General features: G+C 44.6%; 4 protein-coding genes across 6 annotated transcripts; 2 read left to right on the top strand and 2 right to left on the bottom strand.

Moving 5' to 3' along the window:
- The first annotated feature begins 6,429 nt into the window (after positions 1-6,429).
- On the top strand, positions 6,430-14,408 carry mocs1 (molybdenum cofactor synthesis 1). 3 transcript variants are annotated; one of them, XM_068338769.1, is made up of 11 exons: positions 6,430-6,781; positions 7,678-7,786; positions 8,155-8,322; positions 9,150-9,314; positions 9,492-9,553; positions 9,970-10,081; positions 10,896-11,008; positions 11,099-11,209; positions 11,997-12,117; positions 12,207-12,254; positions 12,684-14,408. In XM_068338769.1, the coding sequence occupies exons 1-11, from the start codon at positions 6,566-6,568 to the stop codon at positions 13,688-13,690; spliced, it is 2,232 nt and encodes a 743-aa protein (XP_068194870.1). In that variant the 5' UTR covers positions 6,430-6,565; the 3' UTR covers positions 13,691-14,408. The 3 variants fall into 3 exon arrangements, with proteins under 3 accessions (XP_068194870.1, XP_068194871.1, XP_068194872.1); XM_068338770.1 differs by having other exon boundaries at positions 12,207-12,269; positions 12,684-12,825; XM_068338771.1 differs by having other exon boundaries at positions 12,207-12,273; positions 12,684-12,823.
- Positions 14,409-14,540: 132 nt separating this feature from the next.
- tedc1 (tubulin epsilon and delta complex 1) lies at positions 14,541-19,139 on the bottom strand. Its single transcript, XM_068338772.1, has 8 exons — positions 18,796-19,139; positions 18,569-18,653; positions 17,956-18,170; positions 17,685-17,825; positions 17,388-17,438; positions 16,415-16,501; positions 16,033-16,176; positions 14,541-15,667 (listed from the first exon to the last, which is right to left on the bottom strand). Exons 1-8 carry the CDS (start codon positions 18,931-18,933, stop codon positions 15,299-15,301), a joined length of 1,230 nt encoding a protein of 409 aa, XP_068194873.1. The 5' UTR covers positions 18,934-19,139; the 3' UTR covers positions 14,541-15,298.
- A 376-nt stretch (positions 19,140-19,515) lies between these two features.
- On the bottom strand, positions 19,516-21,221 carry LOC137611205 (lymphoid enhancer-binding factor 1-like). Its single transcript, XM_068339276.1, has 6 exons — positions 21,202-21,221; positions 20,495-20,807; positions 20,317-20,384; positions 20,140-20,235; positions 19,896-20,049; positions 19,516-19,809 (listed from the first exon to the last, which is right to left on the bottom strand). Exons 1-6 carry the CDS (start codon positions 21,219-21,221, stop codon positions 19,648-19,650), a joined length of 813 nt encoding a protein of 270 aa, XP_068195377.1. The 3' UTR covers positions 19,516-19,647.
- Positions 21,222-21,488: 267 nt separating this feature from the next.
- Positions 21,489-24,178, top strand: LOC137611204 (transcription factor 7-like). The gene is made up of 7 exons (XM_068339275.1): positions 21,489-21,508; positions 22,341-22,653; positions 22,764-22,831; positions 22,913-23,008; positions 23,099-23,252; positions 23,339-23,446; positions 24,002-24,178. Exons 1-7 carry the CDS (start codon positions 21,489-21,491, stop codon positions 24,029-24,031), a joined length of 789 nt encoding a protein of 262 aa, XP_068195376.1. The 3' UTR covers positions 24,032-24,178.
- The last annotated feature ends 1,165 nt before the right edge of the window (positions 24,179-25,343 follow it).

Below are 25,343 nucleotides of genomic sequence, written 5' to 3'. Positions count from 1 at the left end.
AAACATCCCGACTGGAGTACCGCGTCCAGAGGGATCACCAATATGCGGTCGAAAACACAGACACATGAATTTTGGAGCCTGGAATGTGCGCACACTAATGGATAGTGCAACCAGTGATAGGCCGGAGAGGAGAACCGCCATCATTGCCAGGGAACTGAGAAGATGCCGGATTGACGTGACTGCTCTTTCAGAAACCCGACAGGCAGAGGAAGGTCATCTGAAGGAGGAAAAGGGTGGATACACTTTACTCTGGAAAGGAAAGGCCACAGAAAAGCCTAGGACCTATGGGGCTGGCTTTGCCATCAAGAACCAACTGATCAGTCAGCTCTCTGAACTCCCTGTGGGAATCAGTGAGCACCTGATGACCCTCCGTCTGGTGTTGGCCAATAACCAGACGGCGACAGTTCTTAGTGCTTATGCACCTACCCTTGTCTCCGATGAGGATGTAAAGGAGACCTTTTATGTCTGTCTGGATGAGGAATTGTTAATAATTACCAAGGAGGATAAGATCATTATGTTGGGAGATTTCAATGCCAGAGTGGGCCGTGACCACCACCTCTGGAAGGGCACCATTGGAAAGGAAGGCATTGGAAACAAAAAATTCCAACAGGGTTTTACTTCTTAGCAAATGTGCTCAATACGACCTTACCATCACCAATACCATCTTTCACCAGAAGAACAAACTCAAGGCTTCATGGAGACACCCTCGCTCTAAACAATGGCATCTTATTGACTATGTCATTGTCAGAGACAGGGATCAGCGCGACGTGAGCATCACAAAGGCCATGATGGATTCAGAGGTCTGCTGGACAGATCACCGCCTGATACGATCCATGATGTCCATAAGACTCAAGAGGAAGAGGAGACTGCAAAAGAAGCAGATCCAGCAGAGACTAAACCTTGAGAGTCTGAATGAAACTACTAGTCAGCAGCTGCTTCAGGCCTCTCTTGGAGAAAGCCTCAACCAGGAATACCCTGAGGACATTGAAGAACACTGGAGCCTGCTCAAGTCTTCCATCCTTGATACCTTCAGTGCCACTCTCGGTTACAAGTCCAGAAAGCATCAGGACTGGTTTGATGAGAACAACACAGAGATAGAACAGCACATCTTCCAAGAAAAGGGAAACCTTTCGTGTCTGGCAAAATGACATAACCTGCAAATCAAAGAGACATGCTCACTCTAGAGCCAAGGCTGACGTCCAGAGCCAGGTGAGGCAGATCAAAAACACCTGGTGGACAGAAAAGGCACTGGAAATCCAGAATTTGGCAGACTCTGGTGACACCAGAGGCTTTTTCAGCGCTACTAAGGCCATTTATGGCCCAAGCCATCGCGGCCAAAACCCCTTACGCTCTAAGGACGGGCAGGAGCTGTTGAAGGACAACAAGTCCATAATGAAAAACGGTGGAGAGAGCACTTTCAGGAACTCCTCAACCTTAACAGCACAACTCCCTCAGATTTCCTCAGTCACATCCCTCAGAGTCCCATCAGGGAAGACATGGGTGAACCTCCCACTTTACCAGAGGTCCAAGATGCCATCAGGAGCCTGAAGAACAACAAGGCCTCTGGGCCAGATGGAATCCCAGCTGAGGTCCTAAAGGAAGGTGGACCAGAGCTCTAGTGCTGCCTCCATGCCCTCCTTCTGAAGGTCTGGGAAAAAGAAGAACTCCCCTCAGAGCTCAGGGATGCTCTGATAGTGACCATTTTCAAGACGGGGGACAAAGCCGTTTGCGGAAACTATAGGGGCATCTCACTCCTTTCAACAGTCGGCAAAGTACTTGCCCGTATTCTTGCCAATCGCTTACTGCCACTGTCTGAGGAAGCTCTCCCAGAATCGCAGTGCAGTTTTCGCCCATCTAGAGGCACTGCAGACATGATTTTTACAGCACGCCAACTCCAGGAGAAATTCTGTGAGTATAAACAGTCTTTGTTCATGGCTTTCATAAACCTGATAAAGGCCTTTGACACGGTGGATCGCCAGGCCCTATGGAGCGTCCTTCTGAGGTATGGCTGCCCAGATAAATACGTCAGAATACTGAGACTATTGGAATGACAGCCACAGTGCTCAACAACAGTGGCTCCATGTCTGAGCCTTTCACTGTAGAGACAGGGGTCAAACAGGGATGCATTATTGCACCCATCCTGTTCTCTGTCTTCATTGCCGCCATACTCCATCTCATTGGCAAAGAACTACCACAGGGAATCCCAATCTGGTACAGAACCGATGGCAAGCTCTTCAACCATAACAGGTTCAAAGCCAAAACAAAGACCAGAACCAACACAATCATGGAGCTCCAGTGTACGGATGATAATGCAATTGCAGCACACTCTGCAGAAGACCTCCAGGGCATCTTGAACGCCTTTGCTAAGGCATACAGATCCCTGGACCTGGCCGTAAACATCAAGAAGACCCAAGTGCTACATCAACCTCCTCCCAACCAGCCATCTACTCCGCCCATCATAAACGTGTACAACACTACACTCGAAAATGTTGACCACTTCCCCTACCTCAGCAGCCTTCTCTCCTCCAAAGCAGATATTGACTCTGAGGTCAACCATCACCTGAGCTGTGCCAGTGGAGCGTTCACCCGACTCCAGAAAAGAGTCTTTGAAGACAGAGACCTCCGGGTCGACACCAAGCTCCTGGTGTATAAAGCTGTGGTTCTCCCCACCTTACTGTATGGGGCAGATTCATGGGCAACCTACAGCAGGCACCTGAGAGCTCTTGAACAACACCACCAGAGAACCTTGAGAAAAATACTCAGGACCAAATGGGAGGATAGATGCACAAACATCAGCGTTCTGGAGGAAGCCAGAATACCAAGCATCACCACATTAATAATGCAGCACCAACTCCGATGGACAGGACATCTCATCCGCATGTCTGACACCCGTCTCCCCAAACAGATGCTATACTCCCAGCTGGAGAGAGGTCCGCGAGCCCTAGGTGGGCAAAAGAAACGCTTTAAGGACAACCTCAAGACCAATCTCAAGAAATTCCGGATAACATCTCAGGACTGGAAGCGCATGGCCTTGAACAGACACAGCTGGAGGGCAGCAGTGCAAGAAGGTAGAGCACATCATGAAAAAGAACTCCATCGTGTTGCACTTTGTGTGTGTGTGTGTGTGTGTGTGTGTGTGTGTGTGTGTGTGTGTGTGTGTGTGTGTGTGTGTGTGTGTGTGTGTGTGTGTGTGTGTGTGTGTGTGTGTGTGTGTGTGTGTGGTGTATCCCCAGCATCATAGTGAACCTACATACAAACAGACACACAGGAGAGGGGCATGTCGAGCCCGCTTCCCTAACATGAAACTCGCTTCAGACACTGGGTTACTGGGTTAAATAGTTAGCCAAACACAAGCTGACTTCGCTCATGCAACTGTAAACTTAAGAAACTGTAAACTTATTTCTGTAGCTTCTACGACATTGTGTTCTTGAACAAGGAACAATTTGCAAAATATACATAATTATGTGCGTCTTTCCCAATGCTGTTGAGGCAAGAACAAAACAGGAAAGAAGTTTATATGAAAGTTACTGAATAAGGAAATGGGTGTTGGGCCCCTCTGTGACCCCTGACATAGAAATCCTAAACACACCCCTACAGTAGAAGTGATTCCACATACCTGGTTCTACTTTTTAGTGTCAACTACATTGCAGTTCTGAAGACTGAGGAGGTTCTAGAAGCTCATGTGAAACAGGCAGATTGCTGCGCCTCACAATAGCTTAAGTGGATTGAACTGTTTTTATTTTGGCCGTTATATTGAGGCGGTTGCAGACATGCCTGACTTTAATAACTACTGGGAAGCTCAGGAGATGAGTGCGTGACAGCAATTTTGCCTGGCATCACTATGACAACCAGCTAAACCAAGGAATTATGGAAATATGCAAGATACCAAAGATGAGTTGAGGTGAGTAGAGTCGGTACCACTTACTAGAGAAGTAATAGAATATGTGTGTAAATGATTCATGATATGTTTGAGAGTCAATTATATGTAAAGGGAATTTTCTCACTGGGATCACCACGTAATAGATCACACGACTGAAATTACAGATGAATAGAGTCCAAATTTATTCAATGCACAAAGAACAATTCCTTGGGGCTGTTACAGTGTCACACCACTTGGTGTTCACCCTATGCAAATTCATGTTGTCTCTTTTTCCATAGTAAATCACGGCCACGCAGTAGAGGAGGGAATCCTGCTGGACAAGAGCGGAAAGTGAGACTGTAGTTTGAGGAAACCCACTCACAGGCGGCGCTGACTTTAAATACCTGTTTAATTACTGTGTCATGACAGGGTAATAACCACTGTCATTCCAACCATTCAAGGGGACAGATAGACATGCAGACGACATAGGATGTTTTGCCTGTTAGCATGTGTGGAAAGTGGTCGTGAGTTGGTAGCTCACTGATGGTAAAATAAAATGAACAAGAGGCAGAGTGTCATCAAAGTGAGAGAGAGCACAAAGAGAAGGAGGGATGTACTACTTCAAATCCTTGACAGGGTTGACATGTCTTTATTTGTGCTAATGTTGACATCTTTTTAGATTACAAAATATAGATTCCTGTGCAATAACGGTTTAAACAAGTTTCAGATCCAGAGGGGATCACTTCACATCACAGGGCTTGAGGGTCTTTCACCTCACTTTTATTTCAATGCTTCACAAAAATATTCAAATTTTCCTGTAATGATCATTTCAAATAACTACACTGATGCAGCTGCAGAGATAACACAATAAACACACCATCTGACATACTAAAATACAGTGATTTGCATTTTAACATGTGACAAGCTAAGGCATCATGACAGTCTGACAGAACTTTCCAGAATGCTGTCTTATCATGCCTCGCAAATCCAAATCACAGCAACAAAACAGAAATCAATTGAAATATCAAAAGAAGGGCTAAAATATCCCAGGACTCCTGTGTGGTGGTGATTTCATGCTCCTCTGCTCAGTGGACACAAGTCCGTAGAACTGAATGCATTTCAGATTCTTAATTTCAGCATGGAGCTGAAGGGCAGGAGAACATATTAAGCCATCATTGATAGCGAGGGCTGTGGGAATGTGCTGTGCAGTGCAGCATCTATAACTATGTGGTCAATAACTCCACGATCAATAACATTTTCACCTACACAAAGGACATTAAATGTTACACAATACAGCTTTATTTTCTTCGTCACTAAGTGAAAAAATGAACGTCCAAGCTCAAAAAATTATCATTTCCATTTGTACTTTTGATTCTTATGTGAGTCTTAGAGACCTTTGTTAACATTGTATTGATATTTTAATGCTGAAATCCCTCACATCCATCATACAGACTTGAAGCTCTTCATCAAAGTGGGTGAGACCTTCACCCACATGCTTCTTTGTTCCTTCTTCTCTCAACTGGTAACTTGAAAGTTTAATATAAATAATATAAAAGAGTATGAACAAACCTCACAAATGTATCCACAATAAATGACTGTAAGTTTAATTTAAGCAAATAACTAAGATTAATACATTTTCATTCAAAGGCTTCAGGATAAACTACATTATTCAGTCTCTAACTGCGGCTGCCCACATCAATGCACTGACAGAACTTCAGAACTCTAACAGCCTTCTACCATACACACATGGAACTTTTCTGCTGTGTATTGACCCCAGACAATATCCTGCACAATTACCCGGACACAAAAAATCAAATCTGATCTTCCAGTGCGTTGTATTGTGTGCAAAACAAGATAGAATATGGTTCACTTCCTTTCCTAAGTCATTGGTACGATGTGAAGGCCTGCTTAAAAAAAGTTTAATGTTCACTCATGAAAACATCTCAACTGAGCTGCACATGATTTAAATGTCTCTGCAGCATCATGATGGAGCAGGGTACCACACAGTATAACTGTTGATGTCCACTCTGAGATCATGTCATGTTGAAGTGTACATCAGAAACAAATAAGATTCACACAGGTAGGTTATTTGAAAATATATGGTAGTGCTTTAATACAGATTTGTGCCTCAGATCAACAGCTTTTGGTTCTGAATGAAGTGTGTTCACCGTAATTCCATGTTTCTCTCCAAGAAACAGAAATACTGTTCGTTGCTGTCCTTTTGAACATATATGTTCAAAAATAAATTAGTTTCAAAAAGTAATTTTAAAAACAAGACATTCTCTTTGAAACCCCAATTATTTTTCTTATAGTCTGTTATTTTTTACAGTCGTGAAAATAAGAAATGACAACTGAACATAGAGTTCTTAAAAACATCACTCTGGTAACAAAATGTTCTTTCTTTTACATATCTTTTTTCCTTTTGTCTTTTACACGCCATTGTGAGGAAAGGTATGCTGAAAGCAAACACTGTATTGCATTGCCCTCTAGTGGAAACATCTCAAACTGCATCTATCTATGGACAGAGAGAGACAGAGAGCGCGTGTACCTAAAGACTACATTACCCAGCATGCTTGCGTACTTGCGCACTTCATCGGGATGTGTTGACGTACTCTACAGCGATAGTTCACTGGCAGGTTTTGGTCTAACTACTTCCACTGCGGCGAACCGGGTGAGCGGAGGTCGAGTCCGACAGGAACCGAACCCATGGCGGCTCCTGCTAGCATTAGCGGCTGTTCGCTGGTCCGAATGAGGAGTTCAACCAACCCGAGAACATTTTTAAGATGCGTCGGTGGGCTCGTCCGGCGGCGGTACTCCGGCGCTACGCACCAGAAAAATGAACTTGAACCTGGAGACTCGACTCCTTCTGCTCACAACTTCACGTCTGTGACCGCAGAGAAGACTCTGTCCACCAGACCGGAGGTAGGTGACCGTTTGACACGACTAGTTAGGCGTTAAACCAGACTAGTTAAGCGTTAACTAGCACTGGTGAAGGACAGGTGTCAATGGTGAAGAGTCACAACAACAGGACTGGTGAATGATGAAGTTAACTTGATGAAACACTGGCTCCGGACGGATAGTAATAGTACTAGTTATACTAGTAGTGGTTGTAGTAGTAGTATTTATAGTAGTAGTAGTAGTTATAGCCGTTATAGTAGTTATAGAAATAGTAGTAGATATAGTAGTTTAAGTTATAATAGTATTAGTTATAGTTGTAGTGTCTCTAATGGTTTTAAGGGACGACCACAGCAGATTTGCCTGCTGGGAGTTTGAGTTCTTACGATGTGTTCAGTTGTTCAGTGGATTCTGCAGGAATAATTGAATGTAAAAAAAACTTCATTTGTATTAAATTTATTTTATCTCGTTGCCATAAAAAAAAAAGATGAGAAATTTAATCCTGATGTCACCAGTTTTCAGTTCTTGTTTGCACTGCGTGGATGTTAATGGAGGTGGGGGGGGGGGGTGATGGGGGTGGGGGGGCTCTTGTGTCTGGTCTTAGTTACTCATGAAAGCAGAAGGAACTAAATTCATCCAGATAAACGAAAGTAGCTGAAGTGTGATGCTACTGCTTTATCAATGCATTAGAATATGGGAAAACCACATTTATTCACTAAAATTAAATTCCTGCTGGTTTATTTACTTGACTTCTAATGTAAATGCAGGGTTCAGTGTCCACAGGTCAAAGGTCACGTGTCATCTGAAACCGACCTTCGTGTCACTGACTTTGTGAAGGCTTTGTCTGTTTTTGTTTAAATATAATTCATGTTCTGTCGGCCGTGTCATCAGTGCTGCTGTCCTGTCGTCTTTGTCTTCCTCAGAGGCTGAGAGACGACATCGTGTTGCCCTTTTCAGCCTTCTTGACTGACGGCTTTGGTCGGATGCACAACTACCTACGCATCTCTCTGACTGAGAAATGCAACCTGCGCTGTGAGTAGACGCTCCCACAGTGTTGTAGCTACACGTGGAGGCATTGGTTGATTCTTCCTGGTGCTTCTGAAGGAACATCCAGTAAAGTTTGACTGCACTTTTATTTCTGCATCAACACCACTGATAACATTACATCTGCTACATTTCTGTTATGGAGAGATAGAGGGAGGGGAGGTTTGTTGTGTGTGTGTGTGTGTGTGTGTGTGTGTGTGTGTGTGTGTGTGTGTGTGTGTGTGTGTGTGTGTGTGTGTGTGTGTGTGTGTGTGTGTGTGTGTGTGTGTGTGTGTGTGTGTGTGTGTGTGTGTGTGTGACTGTAAGTGAAATAACAATATTTCTATCCCGTTATCGTGTCTCTTGTTCATTTCCAGGCCAGTACTGCATGCCTGAGGAGGGCGTGAAGCTCACTCCACGGAGCCAGCTGCTGTCCACCTCGGAGCTGCTCACAGTGTCTCGCCTCTTTGTGCAGGAGGGGGTGGACAAAATCCGTCTCACTGGAGGAGAACCTCTCATCAGACCTGATGTGCTGGACATCATCTGTAAGGGCCTTGTGAAAAATAGGGGTTAGGTACTTGATTTGGTGTGGGGGCGTCTTCAGGTGACACTCTACTGAGACGTGTCCAGGCTTTATCTTTATGTCTAACAATAATTAACTTTTTCATCCATGGGACATTCTCGATAAGTCACACAAGGAGAGAGAGGATCAGGACAATTTTTCCATGCATGCTTTAGAAATTAGACATAGATGCAGGAGAGAAAATGATTTGCTATCCCACAGCCTTCTGTGTCATTTAATGACGTGTCACACTTTTTCAATTAGACAGGCTGATCCTGTTCTGTAAACGCAAAGCATGACGTGACAAACAAAGTAGGCTGTCGACAGTTTGGTGTAGTTACAGTTGAGTCAGGTGATGCTCACAGAGGGTTACCGCAGCAGAGAAGTTGAGTTACAGACAGTACAGTAACCAGAATTTTGATCTTGTGCATTTGTTGAGGTTTTTTGCTCATGATCATGAGATGTGTTGTAAACACCTAATTTATCCGTGCGTACATTTAGACATGTCTTTCAAAGTTGTTTGTAGAGTGGAAAGTATGTGCTTCGGTAAACTATCCATCATTATTCCATCAAATGATCCCACATGAAAATTTCCGTATTGTAAAGTATAAATCTTAAGTTTAAGATTTCTATCTTTATTACTGCTTCTGGTTTTCTCTTCAAAATGATCATGTGTTCGCTGAAGCCATGCCTGTTGGTTCATTAGATATGCAACAGATACTGGATGATGATGGCTGCTAAAGTAAACACGCTGAGCTCCAATTTTTTTATGTGTGTGTCTCACCCTCTCTGTCTCTTTTTGCTCTACAGCAGAACTAAGGAAGTTGGAGGGCCTGAAAACGATTGCCGTTACAACCAATGGCATGAACCTGGCGAGGCTCCTGCCCAAGCTTAAAGATGCAGGCCTTGACCTGATCAACATTAGCCTGGACTCACTGGTTCCTGCTAAGTTTGAGTTCATCGTCAGGCGGAAAGGTACACAAACGCTTTGAGACGCAGCGTCAGCTGAGAGGTTTAAAGTGAGGTGATTGGAGCTGAAGTTAGTTCAATGACTCAAGTGGCCCTTTTCCTGTATCTGGTGGTGTGAAAATACTACAATGGTTCATTTAAGCATGAACCGTTGTAGACATTGTGTGTTACTGTTTTATCCAGGGTTCCACAAGGTCCTGGAGGGCATTGAAAAGGCTGTTGAAATGGGCTACGACCCTGTCAAGGTATTTTAGTCATTTTCTTAAACTTTTATGAACATATTTACTTCATTTTTCCTTCTTTCACTATTCATATTCATTTAATCTAAAAGCATGGATCCATAATAACCAGTGTAAACATGATGTTTGAGGTAAAGGATTCATTGTTAAAATAAGCTTATTGTTGTGGACAAACCTTGGTTTAGAAAATATACAGTATTTGTGAATGTATTTTCTGTAGACATGAATGAAGGTTGGCACATATTATAAATTGCATTCACCTTGATTTTTATTGTACAAGCAGACAATTAAAATCCTCAAAAAATCACCTGTAGATCTGATTCACCTGTGGTATAGTTGGTCCTTACATTTCAGACGCAACAGGCGTCTCGTGAGATGAATGCACAGGTTAGTGACCAGCAGCCTGGTGTGTGTGTCTGCAGGTGAACTGTGTGGTCATGCGAGGCTTCAACGAGGACGAGCTGCTAGATTTCGTAGCGCTGACGGAGAAGAAGCCTCTGGAGGTGCGTTTCATCGAATACATGCCCTTTGATGGTGAGTGCTGGCTTCACACAGAGACGTTAAAACAGTCACATGATGACGCTTGTCAGTACCAAGATTAAATTTCACTAAATTGGGGAGGGGTTGGGCCAGGATTAGGGACAAATCCACAAACTCCAAGATACAGGTCCAGTGAAAATGAGCCCAAAAAATGAACCTCTCATCTAAGAGGTGACTTCAATTCTGAACGGCTGGTGGGGGTTCAAATATTTAACCTGGTGGGGGTTTGAATGTTTAACTTGTTGGGGGTCGCGACAGTTGTTAAGTCATAATGAGTCGGTTGAAACCAGTCATAAATGTTCCACCTCTGGGTTACGGGCTCCCTCCCCAGGCAGGTTGGAGTCACCCAGCAGTCACTGGGGTGATGGGTGTGGTGTTTGCTCGCAACATCATGTAAATGAGATTTTAATTTCCTGGGGAGTAAATCTAGAACCCCTTTCTCAACTTTGTCAGCTCTGAAAATCTGGTGGGGGTGAAGGTCATTCATTTTTTACTTTTTTTTTTCTATTTTCAATGTATGCCGTGCATTTTGTGATGACCTCGATGAAGACCTCAGTCTGAAGCACGTCGATCTGTTAACAAAGTTGTTGCCGATACTAAGTGCGTAATGTTTTTGGCCACTTGGGTTTTTGTTTTTATACCAGACAGGACTTTCCAGTTTTCTCACCATTCTTGCTGAAGGTAATGGGATGTGTTCCTTTTTTTTTTTTTTTTTGCCAGAAATGTTTTTGGTGTTTCTGTTCTGATGCTGTAACTGATAATGAGCTACGTCTTCACTGACCAACACTCCTCCTCCTCCTCTCTGCAGGCAACAAGTGGAACTTTAAGAAGATGGTGAGTTACCAGGAGATGCTGGATCAAATCCGACAGCAGTGGCCAAACCTGGAGAAACTTGAAACTGAACACACACACACGGCCAAGGTCGGTGTCTCCAACTGTGTTCCATTTATCCTGTGTTCGTATGCTGCTCTCAGGAAGTGGATGATACTAAATTTTAGTGTCTTTTCACAGACATTTAAAGTGCCTGGCTTCAGAGGTCAGGTGGGCTTCATCACCTCCATGTCTGACCATTTCTGTGGCTCCTGCAACCGTTTACGCATCACAGCAGATGGAAACCTCAAGGTACAGCTAGAGCAGTTTGTTTCGAACACAATCAGAAGCAGACGCTGCACAGAATGGAGTAAAACATTGCGACAGCATGTAGATTAATAGCGGGACCAGCACAACAATCTGCAGCAACAAATCCTCATGAGAAACGATGCTGTGTCGCTGCGGTAGCTTTGTAATCACTCTGAATTACCACAAAATACTCCATTCATAGCTAAACTCAATTGTAACTAATTCACAAGTCACTTTTCAACTCTATTTCACAATTTTTATCATTTGTTTTAATCCCATGAAACCTTTAAAACACTGGTTAACAGGAGTGCTGGCAGACTCACCCTCCTCACACGTAGACAAACCAGAGGAAGGGAAGCGCGGCCCGCAAAGGTGACATCACAGGGTCAAAGGACCGAGGTGTCAAAGATAACAACAACCAAGAATATGCGAGCTAAATCCTCACAAATTAATTTTCCTTGACATGAAAATTAATACAAAGCCATCATATGATACCAAAAGACAAAAATTAATTTTAAAAAATGAAATTGTGAGCAAAGGATTTTTCTATACTCCACTAGTTTTCTTTTCAAACCAAACAAACTCTGCGTCCAGATGAGCGTTCTGATAGCGTTTCCAGATGATCACCATCTTAACATGCTTGATGACATGAATCACATGACCACTCACGTGTACGTATGGCTGTACAAACAGGAAGCAGAATATTAGGAATGTGTTATTATTGGAAAGGTTCTGCTTCCGTAATGAAAACGCTCCGGTGTGGATTCAGTCTCACTCTGCCGTTCGTCAGGTGTGTCTGTTCGGGAACTCGGAGGTGTCCCTCAGAGACGTCCTACGATCCGGCGCGTCAGATGAAGAGCTGCTGCAAATCATTGGAGCAGCTGTGGGCAGGAAGAAGAGGCAACATGCAGGTAGAATGAACTTTATAGACAACACAGGGTTCATGGATTACAGTTTTAGGGTCCATTAAATTGTAACATCTCAATATTTGCGTCTTCAGGCATGTTCAACATCTCCCAGATGAAGAACAGACCCATGATCCTCATTGGTGGGTGAAGCGGCTGTAGGTACCAATCTCTGGCTCAGTCTTCTGCTCTGATAGAGTTAAAGTTTGTTTCATGGAAGCTTAAAGTGGTCTTTGCCTTTTCTGAACATTATGGGATGGGACTGACGTTAAGGAATTCTATCATCAATGTAAAAATGTGAATTTGATACCTTTGTGATAATAATGAGGTAAATGAGTTGGTGTGAGAGCTCACTAGTGGGTGATGTTGTGGTTAATGCCACTATTGTCCAACGTGTTCCTTATCAGGATAAGCAGTTAAGAAATGATTGAATGAATTGTCTGTTTATTCATAGTTAGTGAAGATTAAGGATCCATTTATGTTTGAAGTAATAACGATCATTTATCTGATCTGTGAACAAAATGACTCCTAACAGTTGGTGGTTTCTGGCTTTTGTTCTCGTTCTCCAACAGGTGCCTCATCCCAGATGCTGTTGTCTTTGCCACAGCCAGAAGACAACCAGAGGTCACTCTCCAACACCTTCCAGTTTAACACCGACACGTCCTCTCCAGCAGCAGCCCATCACATCGGCCATCTAGACCGTGGGAGAGTCCCGAAAAGAGAAGCGTTTCTGTGCCTTCCTGACTCACCTCAGGCTGCCCGCTCTGAGGGCGGGGGTCCCGTGAGGTCACACGTCACACATCAAGAAAAATCTAGTCATAATAAGTCTTCAAGTTCTAACAAGCGCACAAATATTAAGAGCTACATTAATGAAAACTGTTTTGGATACGCACAAGCCAGGCCTGAGGCTCTGACCCACGTACTCAGGACCCCAGGAAGAGCAATTCTTTCTACACTGAATGCTAGAATCAGTATTAATCAACACAATGTGAGACTATGCCACAATAAGAGTTCCAGGAAAGCCCCCATTGCCAAACAGGAACAGTTTTCCAGCGATCAGGTGAACTCAGATGTCAGCGGTCAGCTGGAGGAAACCCCCGAAGCCCGTCTGACACACACAGACCCCCAGGGCCGAGCCACAATGGTGGACGTGGCCCAGAAGGGTCCCACCCATCGCTCAGCCACGGCCGGCGCCACCGTCCTGTTGGGTCCCACCGCCTTCCGGCTGCTTCGCGACAACAACCTGGCGAAGGGAGACGCCTTGGCGGTGGCTCAGCTGGCCGGAATCATGGCCTCCAAGCAGACGCCGGCTCTCATCCCACTCTGCCACCCTCTCTGCTTAGACCACACCTCCGTCACCTGTCAGCTCGATGAGATGCGCAACGCTGTGGTCGTCACGGCAACATGCGGCGCCACTGGCAGGACCGGGGTGGAGATGGAGGCGCTGACGGCCGCCTCAGTGGCAGCTCTGACCGTCTATGACATGTGTAAGGCGGTGAGCCATGACATCATCATCACCGATGTGAAACTGCTCCGCAAGACCGGAGGGAAAAAGGACTTCCATCGGCATCCTGGATAAATGAGTTTTCACCATTACATACTATATCATCTATAGTATTGGTGTAATATTTCTGGTCTTATTTTCAATTGTAATTTTTTTTAAATTCAGGTCTTAAAAAATTTCAGATCTTAGCTTTTCCACTTTCAGATCATGCATACGAAACATTTAAAAAAAATCTTCTCCACGATTGGTTTCACTCTTGACAAGTGACATGAAAATACGGAATGTTAAGCAGTTTATGCACGATATTATGTAATTCTAACGGGCATAAAACATACATTATTCTATAATCTAAAATATTCTGCAGTTTCTGTAGCGCGTCAGTGGATCTGGAAATTGAGTGCAGTGTGATTCCACTGCACTCAACTTCCATGAGTTCCATGGTTGTAAATATTTGTTTATGCTATCAATCTGGGAGAACTTGATATTTATGAGCATTTATTCATTCAGTGAATAATAATCCACAAGGAACAGCCTGTCTGAGCCACTGACAGAACCACAACTAAAGTTATCGTTAAAGATAATCTCTTCAAATGATTTATATTCACATAATTGCTATTTCTTGTTAAAATCATACCTGAAGTTTTGTTTGTTTCTTTTAATCAGAATAATTTGAGCCAATTTGATGGAGAAGTACTCACAGTAAATTAAAATTTAAATCAAACTTTGTAACATTTATAGCACTTTCCATCAAAATGGTGTAACAGTATTTTTCCGAATAAAAAGCAATTTCCAATTCTGATGCCCATTTTTACATAGACAAACAATTATGGAATACAGTATACTATATATATATAAAGATGGATATATTACAATGTTACACAAAGCAGTGAAAAATTCCTGATCCCCACCATTTAACATAATTTTGTTGGCGTACCGATGGAATTCAGTATGTTTATGAATAATAATGTAATAATACTATAATACAATAGTACTGTAATACTATGTAATAATACTCCTCTTCCACGAGCAATCATAGAAAGGATCATGACCCACTGACTTATAACAATTTATTGTATGATGGAAAAACAAAAAATCACCGTGCTGGCACTGACACATCTTTGAATGTATGAAACAAGTGTTTTAACTTTTCATCTTTATCTTGTTGGAATGGTAACAATGAAATCTGTAGTAGTGAGAAAGCATTTAATATTTGAACTTCTTAAGTTCTCTTCATTTATCAGGAAAAAAAACCCAGTTAAGGTTCACACAAAAAGATGACAAAGTCAAAAACGTAAATCTTTTAAAAAGGTTTTGCTTTCAACACCAGATGTATGATTCAGTGCGATGAGGCTCCAAAGCTGGAGAGAGGTTTGGAACGCAGCCCTGGAGGGTCTACGACTCCTTTCACACCCGTGATGTCACTCGGAACAGCGAGTTCACCTGCAGACGTTGATCCAGGTACGAATGGACACGTCTCATGTCCTCTGATCATTATTTAAAGATGACGTTTGCAGAGTGGTGGTTTTTCCATACTAACAGATGTGATGACACAGTTAGGCATGGAGAAGTCCAGAAGCTATTAAGTTATCTTCACACATGCTTGGCATCAAGCATTTATTGCTGCACCATAAAGAAACAAAACAGTCAACGTATTCCACGCTGATGCATGATTTAGAAAAAAGTCTAAGGGGGTATCAAGACCAAATTCTCCAGTTTGCCCACCGTCTCCTGCAGCAGCATCCTGCTGGCCGTCCTCTGCCTGTCCCTCCTCTCCCTCAGCGCCGCCTCCGTCTGAAGGAGCAGCTGCACAGCCTGAGATGATGGAAGCTCATCTGGAGTCTGGATTCCAGGCCCCTCTGCCGTGTGTCTGCAGGGTTTGACTGGCCTCTCTGTCTGAAGCCTGGCTCTGTAGACCTGGAGGGGGGAGGCCTGGGATGGGATGGAGGGCATGGGAAGAGGAAGGGAAGAGTTGTTTAATTCTCCCCAGAACATCTCCCCTCCTCCTCCTCCAGCTCTGTGCTCTAGATCCCGTCTCCCTGTCTTCTGTCCTGTCTGGGGAACAGAAATGGAAGAAATTAGACAAAAACATATAGAAAGAGCTCACGAATGAGAATAACTCTCAATGCACAAGAAAATGAGGCTGTCAATGTTTCACTGCAACTTATTTGACACCAAAACATCAATACTATGGTTCTGACAGAAATGTGTCAGAACCAACCATAGTTCTGAAAGACAATCCTGGATTATCTTTCCTTCATTATTTCAGGAAAGATAATCCAGGATTTGTAAAGATGAGCAGAATGAAAAACCAGTAAGGAGGAAGAGGAGATGGTATCCAATGGGATGACAGAGGTGTGTGTGTGTGTGTGTGTGTGTGTGTGTGTGTGTGTGTGTGTGTGTGTGTGTGTGTTGCATACCTGTCCTATAGGCAGTCTCAACAGCATGTTGTCTAATTCCTCCAGCCCCCGGTTTCCATGGTGACACATTCTTCTACTCCTGATAGCGCGTGTTGACTTTTTAATAACAGGATCATCTGTCAGATGGCTGTCCACCACACTGTCCTACACACACACACGCACACACACACACACACACGATACGAATAAGAATCTATTGTCCTAAAGCAATAAGCCCCTGAACTGGCGAGTTGGTTTTCCCCATCCCATTTCAAAATTAAAACAGTGTTAGTGTTTTTTCATTTTTCTGCACCACAAGAAAATTTACATCAAATCATAATTTTTTTTTTGCATGAACCAAAGTGGTGGAAATCACTTCTGTGTTAAATTGTGTCCATCTCACCATCCAGGTCCAGAAGACTTTCTCCTCCTGTTTCCACTTCAGGTAGGCCTCGAGGAGGTCACACAAACGCTGCATACACAAACAGTCCTTAACACACACACACACACACACACACACACACACATTAGGACTTTACACAGATAATAGAAAAGAAATTATCTGGAACTTTCATGAAACAACGTTCTCTGGAATACGAATGACAACTTCCAAGATTAAATTCCACAACACGTTTGAGTATTTACAGTGCCTTGCGAAAGTATTAGCCCCCCACAAGAACTTGTTGAAATTTTGCCACATTTCAAGCTTCAAACTTAAAGATGACAAACTGAAAATATTTTTCAAGAATCAACAACATGTGAGACACAATCGTGAAGTGGAACTAAATTTATTCAACATTTTATATCGTGTTTAGAAATAAAAAAGTAGGACGTGCAAAAGTATTGGCCCCCTGTTCTCTCAGCTCAGCTAAAAGACTCTAGAAGTTCCCTGATGACTTCTGAATGATCCACTGTTGACCTAAATGGCAGCAATGACAGAGTGCATCTGTGTGTCATTTGGTCTCACATTGACACATTCTACTATTCAGTTTTTCATTTGTAAACACGATATAAAATGTTGAATAAATTTAGTTCCACTTCACGATTGTGTCTCACATGTTGTTGATTCTTGAAAAATATTTTCAGTTTGTTATCTTTAAGTTTGAAGCCTGAAATGTGGCAAAATGTCAACAAGTTTTTTTGGGGGGGCCAATACTTTCACAAGGCACTGTAATAGTGGAACTGCTGCAAACACAACTTCTGCACAGTTGACAATGACTTAAACTTTAAAAACTTGACTAAATGTAGTACTATATAAAAGTGTAAAGTGTTTCATATCCTTGAGCAAACCCACAAAGCGATTAATAAAGTTCTAATTTTTATAATTGAGCAATTCATCTTAATGACAGCGCATACACACGCACACACACACATACCTTCTGTGACAGTGTTAAGCTGCGATCAGAGGAGGGCAGGATGGCAAAAACCTGACAAGACATTTATTTCATTAATTATTATCTTCATAAAATAAACATCTGCATTGATTAAACCAAGAGTTCAGAAACTTTCTGTCTGGCCAACGGTCATTCAACATGTACAGATTAACGTGTCTGTTCCTGTCAGTCATGTTTCTCTTCTGGAGGTTCATGCTATTGATCGATTAATGTTTGACTGCTGAGAACTTGAGCAGCAGCAGCAGTCAGTGGAACGGCTGGGATGGAGGTTTTGCTCACAGCGTGCAGCAGTCGAGTTCGCTCCTCCAGCGCTGACAGCAGGATCCGCTGCTGAGTCCTCAGATTACCCATGAGCCACTGCAACTTCCTCACAAGTGCCAAGTTAATCTGGAGCTCTCTGGAAAACTGTGGAGGGCTCACCTAACAGAAAGAGACAGAAAATGGCACATGGAGATATATATATATATATATATATATATATATATTACACACACACACACATAGTAATGGAGTTACCAACACGATGTGGTCGTACACCAGTTGTACCTACAAGCACAGGTGTGAAGAGTGTTATGTCCAGCTGCTGCACTTGCTGTGTCAGCAGTTTCTCCAGTGCTCCTGTGGCCAGGAGCCAGCCCAGCGCCAGGAGGAGGTTTCTGCTTGCGGATCTCCCTCCCGCCGGTCTCTCTCCCCCCTCCTTCTCAAACATCCAGTCAGCATGGTAGCCAGTCTGCCAGAGGCCCGCAGCTACCAGCTTCCAGGGCTCTGAGGAAACACACAGAGAACAGACAGTTAGCCACAAAGTTAATTCTTTATTTCAATTTCAATTAGAGATGATGACCCACAGGAATGCAGAATGAAGGAAAACAGGTTCATCAGAGACAGGTCACTCCATTCCAGAATGCGTCACATGTCCAGGGCCCCACAGGGTTTCCTGTACCAGTTTAAGATCCACACTGATCACATTGTAACGTGAAAACACAAGGCCAGGTAAAGGATATGTGAAGATGATCTGAAGAGACTGAAATTATCATCTCAGAAATAATGTTCAAATAACAAACTACAGCTAATTGTTAATAGAAAATGAATAGAAGGGAGTTGTTGCAGGTGTTTTTAGACGTGACGTTTTCAAATTGTAGTGAATAATAATGAAAATGTCTCACCTCCACTGAGCTGCCGACAAGCTTCAGAGGAAACAACGCCAGTTTTCTGAAGGATGTTGACAAGGAGCTGCCAAAACTGATCCTCCTGCAGAGCAGCAGATGATTAGGAAGATGTGTGAACCTTCTGCAGGTCTGTAGAGAACACCAGCAGCTAGTCTCCGGTGCAGGACGACAACCTGTCATGTTAGTCAAACAACACCACCGAGTCCGGATACACGTGAACGCACCACTTCGGCTCCGCCACCAAACTTCGCCCGTCTGAAGGTCTCCGGGACGGGGACGGGGTCCAGACCGGTGGCCGATAGCAAGCTGCACAGAGCTGCGATCACCTGCCGCACCTCCACGGAGGCTTTCCTCCGCGACATGACAGCCAGCCGCTTCTCCACGCAACTATGAGCCCCAGTCCACCAGAAAACCCCCAGAGACCCGTTCGAACAAACACACACCCGCTTAAAAGCTCGCGGTGAAGACGACTACTTCCGGGTTGAGGGGCGTTGCTGCGGCAACGGACGGAAGTTGTTCAGATTTGATCGAGCCTTAGTTCTCATTGGTGTATTTTCAGTTTCTGTAACTTGACATTTATTATTATTATTATTATTATTATATTATTATTATTATTATTATTATTATTATTATTATTATTATTATTAATAGGACGCTACGCAACGGCTGTCGCCGCCTGGTGGCGGCTGTGCAGTACTGCCCACTCGGAATTGCATGCGCTAACGGTGTGGAGGTAAAATATGCCACATTATGTTATTATACTTCACTGACGCCATGCATGTGATGTTAATACGAATGAATGAATGTTATATGACGTAGTAAAGATGAGCGCATATGCGTCAAACTCAAGGTCCGCGTGCTTGATGGTCATTGATTTAAAAACACAGTCAACTCAAAGAAGCAAAAACTTTATTACATTAAAAAGAAATTAAAAAATAAAATCAATGTAGAATGAAAAGAAGAGAGAAAACTGGTTCAGAGTGGTATTCAGTCTTTGCTGTAAGGAGACAAACGTCTGTCTCTCTTCATCTTCTTGCCCTGAACAGAAGCAAACATGAAGTTCATCAGATCTCAGCTCAGACAAACTGTGGTGATGCTGTGGAGAATAAAGGGGGGGGGGCTCTACTCACATAGTTCTGTTTTGCAGACCATTCTGGGTGCTGCTGCATATGGAGCTCTCTCTCTTTATCGGCCTCTGCGTAATATCTGCTCTGCTCCCTCACTGACATTGACCTCCACTGTGGACAGAAGACCACACACATTAGTGGAAACACGAACACACACTGGCAGGACGTCACACACACACCACAACTAAAAGCTGTACCTGCTGCCCCAGAACTGCATTCACGGCGCCGCTCCCCTGGAGTCGGATGCTGACGTCCACTTCCTGCCGTTTGTCCCTCAGGAACAGCATGAAGGCGTTTGGGGGCTTCTTCACGTAAGACTGGCGTCCGGCCGCATGCCTGTTGCTACGAGTCCTGTGACACAGTTAGCTCACGTTAGCACACGTAGAGGAGCAGGACGACACACAACACGTGTCAGGAGGAAACTGTCCGCAGCAAACCCACCGTTTAGACCCTCTTTTTGAGGTTCTAGCTGGAGGAGAAGCAGCTTTAGTGGGGGGATCCACAGGTGGTGGGGGGGTGTAGACGGGTTCTTCATCCCTTCATAAAGATGAGACACATCTTAGACCACAGAAACACAAAGAGAGCGTCAGCGGCTGCTGTCATTCTGGTGTCACTCACTGCAATCCAGGAGACGGCGTGGGCTGCTCCCTCCATTCAGGGGTCCTCACCACTGGGGGGTCCTGAACCTGGAGGCACCAGCAGAACAGGTGATGAGACGAGCTGCAAAGGTGGCACCTGGATCACCCACCCCACTCCCACACCCACGCAAGGAAATGAACTGAGGAGCTGGGCTCACCGTTTGTGGAGGAGAATCCAGAGGGTTGGTGAACATCAGTGGAACCAGGATGTCCTCTTCCCCCCACTCATCCTGCAGGTGCTGGTCAGGGGAAGCAGGGGGGCAAACTGCTGACAGGGGGGTCATGTGGTGCTCTGCAAACTCCTGCTCCATCAGGTCCACTGGTGGAGCAGGAGGAGGTGTGGGCAGGGGCTCATCCATCAGGTCAAAGAGCACCTTTAAGGCCTCCGTCACAGGAACCTCCTCCCCCCACTGGTTCTGTGGCGTCGGACTCTCTGACTCATGTTTTATGGGATTGTATAGCACTGGACTCCTGCAACACACACCACGTATGAACGTTAGCTCATTCATGAGCCTGAATTAAATCACGTTACAAAGACACGACCGATGAAGAGTTGTGATGAAGAAACGTTTCTGTTGCTCCAAAACAAATCAGGAGTTCAAACCAGAATAAAAGTAAAAAGAAAACATTTTCTGTCTGGAGTTCAATCTGATGCAGAAAAGATCTGAAGTGAGCAGAGAGAGAGAAAGTCTTTGTTCCACATGTTTCTGAGTTGTGAGCAGCAGCTGATCGTCTGTCGGTCCAGCTGGTCTCTGACTGAATGTGTGGAGGGACTGCTGCTGTGGTGAGTACCGGTACTGCAGTGTGTGCTGGTACTGCAGTACTGACGTGGGTACTGACGGGTGTCTGGACGGTGATCACTCACCACGCGTTCACTGATTCCATTCTGGTGTCTCTGCTGGGATGATGTGAACCTACTGGTGAACTCAACACGACTGAAGCCTGCAGGTCCCACACGGCTTTATAGAGACTCTGCTTTGAAGTTCTTTATGACGTCACAGAGTCCTGATGAACGGATCTAACGGATTGGAACCGCTGAAGTCCACGTGGTGTCCACAGGTGTTCACATACCTGCTGTCTGCTGGTTCTAAACGGAATGTTCCTCCAATCATTGGAGGATGATCCCGATTCGGGTCTGATCACCGAATCGGGATGCGGCCCGTAGCCGACCCGTGAGACGGACCCCCCCCCCCCCCGTGATGAAACACACATTTTAACTCATGAGAATTAAAAACCCGAATGACCTGATCTAAATGGACCCCAAATTTATTTTAAATGCTTGTCAGCCGGTTGTCCTGGAGGTTCCGGCTCCGGATGCGCGTCCCGCCGGTTCTCCTCGGTTCCGTCCGTTTGTTTGTTGAAGGAAGAACATCTGCTGCTAGAAATGAGCTCTGAAAATCACAAAATAAAATAAAATAAGTAAAATAAGTAAATAAAAATCACATCCCGATTGGGTGATCAACACCCCCTCACGTCTGGAGGAACATTCCGTTTAGAACCAGCAGACAGCAGGTATGTGAACACCTGTGGACACCACGTGGACTTCAGCGGTTCCAACCCGTTAGATCCGTTCATCAGGACTCTGTGACGTCATAAAGAACTTCAAAGCAGAGTCTCTATAAAGCCGTGTGGGACCTGCAGGCTTCAGTCGTGTTGAGTTCACCAGTAGGTTCACATCATCCCAGCAGAGACACCAGAATGGAATCAGTGAACGCGTGGTGAGTGATCACCGTCCAGACACCCGTCAGTACCCACGTCAGTACTGCAGTACCAGCACACACTGCTGTCAGTACCCACGTCAGTACTGCAGTACCAGCACACACTGCACTTGAACTCCAGACAGAAAATGTTTTCTTTTTACTTTTATTCTGGTTTGAACTCCTGATTTGTTTTGGAGCAACAGAAACGTTTCTTCATCACAACTCTTCATCGGTCGTGTCTTTGTAACGTGATTTAATTCAGGCTCATGAATGAGCTAACGTTCATACGTGGTGTGTGTTGCAGGAGTCCAGTGCTATACAATCCCATAAAACATGAGTCAGAGAGTCCGACGCCACAGAACCAGTGGGGGGAGGAGGTTCCTGTGACGGAGGCCTTAAAGGTGCTCTTTGACCTGATGGATGAGCCCCTGCCCACACCTCCTCCTGCTCCACCAGTGGACCTGATGGAGCAGGAGTTTGCAGAGAACCACATGACCCCCCTGTCAGCAGTTTGCCCCCCTGCTTCCCCTGACCAGCACCTGCAGGATGAGTGGGGGGAAGAGGACATCCTGGTGCCACTGATGTTCACCAACCCTCTGGATTCTCCTCCACAAACGGTGAGCCCAGCTCCTCAGTTCATTTCCTTGCGTGGGTGTGGGAGTGGGGTGGGTGATCCAGGTGCCACCTTTGCAGCTCATCTCATCACCTGTTCTGCTGGTGCCTCCAGGTTCAGGACCCCCCAGTGGTGAGGACCCCTGAATGGAGGGAGCAGCCCACGCCGTCTCCTGGATTGCAGTGAGTGACACCAGAATGACAGCAGCCGCTGACGCTCTCTTTGTGTTTCTGTGGTCTAAGATGTGTCTCATCTTTATGAAGGGATGAAGAACCCGTCTACACCCCCCCACCACCTGTGGATCCCCCCACTAAAGCTGCTTCTCCTCCAGCTAGAACCTCAAAAAGAGGGTCTAAACGGTGGGTTTGCTGCGGACAGTTTCCTCCTGACACGTGTTGTGTGTCGTCCTGCTCCTCTACGTGTGCTAACGTGAGCTAACTGTGTCACAGGACTCGTAGCAACAGGCATGCGGCTGGACGCCAGTCTTACGTGAAGAAGCCCCCAAACGCCTTCATGCTGTTCCTGAGGGACAAACGGCAGGAAGTGGACGTCAGCATCCGACTCCAGGGGAGCGGCGCCGTGAATGCAGCTCTGGGGCAGCAGGTACAGCTTTTAGTTGTGGTGTGTGTGTGACGTCCTGCCAGTGTGTGTTCATGTTTCCACTAATGTGTGTGGTCTTCTGTCCACAGTGGAGGTCAATGTCCATGAGTCAGCAGAACAAGTATTACGCACAAGCTGAGAAACTGAACAACCTCCACATGGAGCAGCACCCAGGATGGTCTGCAAAACAGAACTATGTGAGTAGAGCCCCCCCACCCCTCACCCCTCTCCATTCTCTACAACAGACGTAACTAATAAATGTAACTCAATGTAATGCAAAATAAATGTCACTACTCCTTAATGTTAAATAACTCTGAATTTATTTCGTATTCAAGCTACAGCTGCAAGGAAAAAATATGTTTGCTTGTTTTTCTGTTAGAACATAAATCTTTTTATTTTGTCAGGTTATTAAACCCACACAAGTCCATCAATCAAGGATCAAACTGTCCAAGTGAATAAAGAAAAATAACATCAAGCAAAATTTGGGACATTAACTTTGTTCAAAACGTTTTTGTCAGTGTTAAAATGGGCTTACTCACTGCATTATGGGAAATGTAGTTTTGCTCCAAGCACATTTTTGACCTATTTATTATTAGACATTCCGACCTTTTATGCTCTCGCTGGCCACATAAAATGATGTGTCGGGCCACATTTGGCCCCCGGGGCCTTGGGTTTGACACATGTGCTCTACAACATCACCACACACATGTCTGAGCTGAGATCTGATAAACTTCATGTTTGCTTCTCTGCAGGGCAAGAACAGGAAAAGAGTGAGACGTTAGTCCGAGACCCAACGCCGTTCTGGACCAGAAGTCATCATATCAGTCCAGAAACGTCGACTCATGTTTCATCCTGCTATACTGTTCCTGTCTTTTTTTTTTCATTGCCCCATGCAGCAATTTGATCTGTGATATTTAATCTGTCATGTAATAAAGTTGAGCTTCTTTCAATAAACTGTTCTTTTTAATTGCAAAAAGTGTAAACACAGATACGAACCTAACAAAACCTGATGAGTGAAACAAACCTGTTACACTATAACACGTACTGACAGACAGACAGAAGGGTAGTGATGCCTGTTGTGACTATCAAAGCCCAAATGTAGTCACTGAGAGGAGAAAGAGCGGGCTCTGTCTGACACGCCGAGTCCAAGGAGAAAACACGAGGCACCATTGCAGTTGTGTACGTTTAATTTGCATTGAGTGAAATAACAGTGAAATTGAAGATGACTGGACTAGACTTAGATCAGGGATTCCCAAAAAGTGGTGCGCGAATGTCATGGCAGCTGAGCACCTTGAAATACATAAATAATTTAAACACTTTTTTAATGGAGGATTAACAGTTTAAATATTCAAATTCATTCACGTAAATCATTTGTAATTTTCAATTAAAAAACGTTTTGGGAAAATTTTAAATTAAAAAAAGAACAACCCAAAATGCACTTGGCTTTCTCCTAGCTACGTGCTAGCTTGTTGTGATAGCAACAACAATAATATGTTGAAATGCATAACTGGTTGAAAACGGGCAGTCTGTCCGGGATTAAATCTGGGAGAATTAAAGAGGACAGGATACTTTGGCCACAACTGAGAGCTGTGCAGTCTACCAGGCTGAAGAAATCCAGCAGGACAAAGAGTGATGATGACGAGACAGGGGAAACTGAAACTGAGGAGCACAGAACACAGAAAAGTCACCCGGACACTCCATCTGGAGAAGGGGGTAGTGTTTGTTACCATGTAATAACTGTTATAGTTTGTTAAAGAGGCCTATTTGTTACACAGCAGGGCTCGAAATTGTGCCCATTTTAGTCACATATGCGCCCAAATTTTTATCAGTGCGACTACTAGATATATTTGGGAGCACCGGTGCGACTCGGGGAAAAAAATCTGGTGCGCCTTTTTTTGTGAGACCGCGCTTCTGCGGTCCTGCCAGGAACCAGGCTCCGTCACTGCCTTGCTTTTGGGTCGGTGCTCCTGAAGTCTTCGCTGGTGCTACCAACTTCTACATCTGGGAGCACCAGTGCTACCAAGAAAAAAGGTTACTTTCGAGCCCTGCATAGTAATAACTGCTGGTCATCACTCATCTGTAGTCGGCTCACTC

This window comes from Antennarius striatus, chromosome 17 (genome assembly GCF_040054535.1).
Source record: "Antennarius striatus isolate MH-2024 chromosome 17, ASM4005453v1, whole genome shotgun sequence".
NCBI classification, from domain to species: Eukaryota; Metazoa; Chordata; class Actinopteri; order Lophiiformes; family Antennariidae; genus Antennarius; species Antennarius striatus.
Note: the sequence above shows the minus strand (reverse complement) of the source record. Positions and strands in the feature narration are given on the sequence as shown.

Excerpts from the sequence above, each read along its gene's own strand:
- mocs1 (XM_068338769.1), top strand. The coding sequence starts at position 6,566 with ATGGCGGCTCCTGCTAGCATTAGCGGCTGTTCGCTGGTCCGAATGAGG. Across the intron at positions 6,782-7,677 it reads CTCTGTCCACCAGACCGGAG|AGGCTGAGAGACGACATCGT; the intron begins GTAGGTGACCGT and ends TGTCTTCCTCAG. Across the intron at positions 8,323-9,149 it reads TGATGTGCTGGACATCATCT|CAGAACTAAGGAAGTTGGAG; the intron begins GTAAGGGCCTTG and ends TTTGCTCTACAG.
- tedc1 (XM_068338772.1), bottom strand. The coding sequence starts at position 18,933 with ATGTCGCGGAGGAAAGCCTCCGTGGAGGTGCGGCAGGTGATCGCAGCT. Across the intron at positions 17,826-17,955 it reads CACTCTTCACACCTGTGCTT|GTGAGCCCTCCACAGTTTTC; the intron begins GTAGGTACAACT and ends TCTTTCTGTTAG. Across the intron at positions 17,439-17,684 it reads GAACTCGACTGCTGCACGCT|GTTTTTGCCATCCTGCCCTC; the intron begins GTGAGCAAAACC and ends ATGTCTTGTCAG.
- LOC137611205 (XM_068339276.1), bottom strand. The coding sequence starts at position 21,221 with ATGGAATCAGTGAACGCGTG. Across the intron at positions 20,385-20,494 it reads TGGATTCTCCTCCACAAACG|GTTCAGGACCCCCCAGTGGT; the intron begins GTGAGCCCAGCT and ends TGGTGCCTCCAG. Across the intron at positions 20,050-20,139 it reads TCAAAAAGAGGGTCTAAACG|GACTCGTAGCAACAGGCATG; the intron begins GTGGGTTTGCTG and ends ACTGTGTCACAG.
- LOC137611204 (XM_068339275.1), top strand. The coding sequence starts at position 21,489 with ATGCGGCCCGTAGCCGACCC. Across the intron at positions 22,832-22,912 it reads ACGCCGTCTCCTGGATTGCA|GGATGAAGAACCCGTCTACA; the intron begins GTGAGTGACACC and ends ATCTTTATGAAG. Across the intron at positions 23,447-24,001 it reads GGTCTGCAAAACAGAACTAT|GGCAAGAACAGGAAAAGAGT; the intron begins GTGAGTAGAGCC and ends GCTTCTCTGCAG.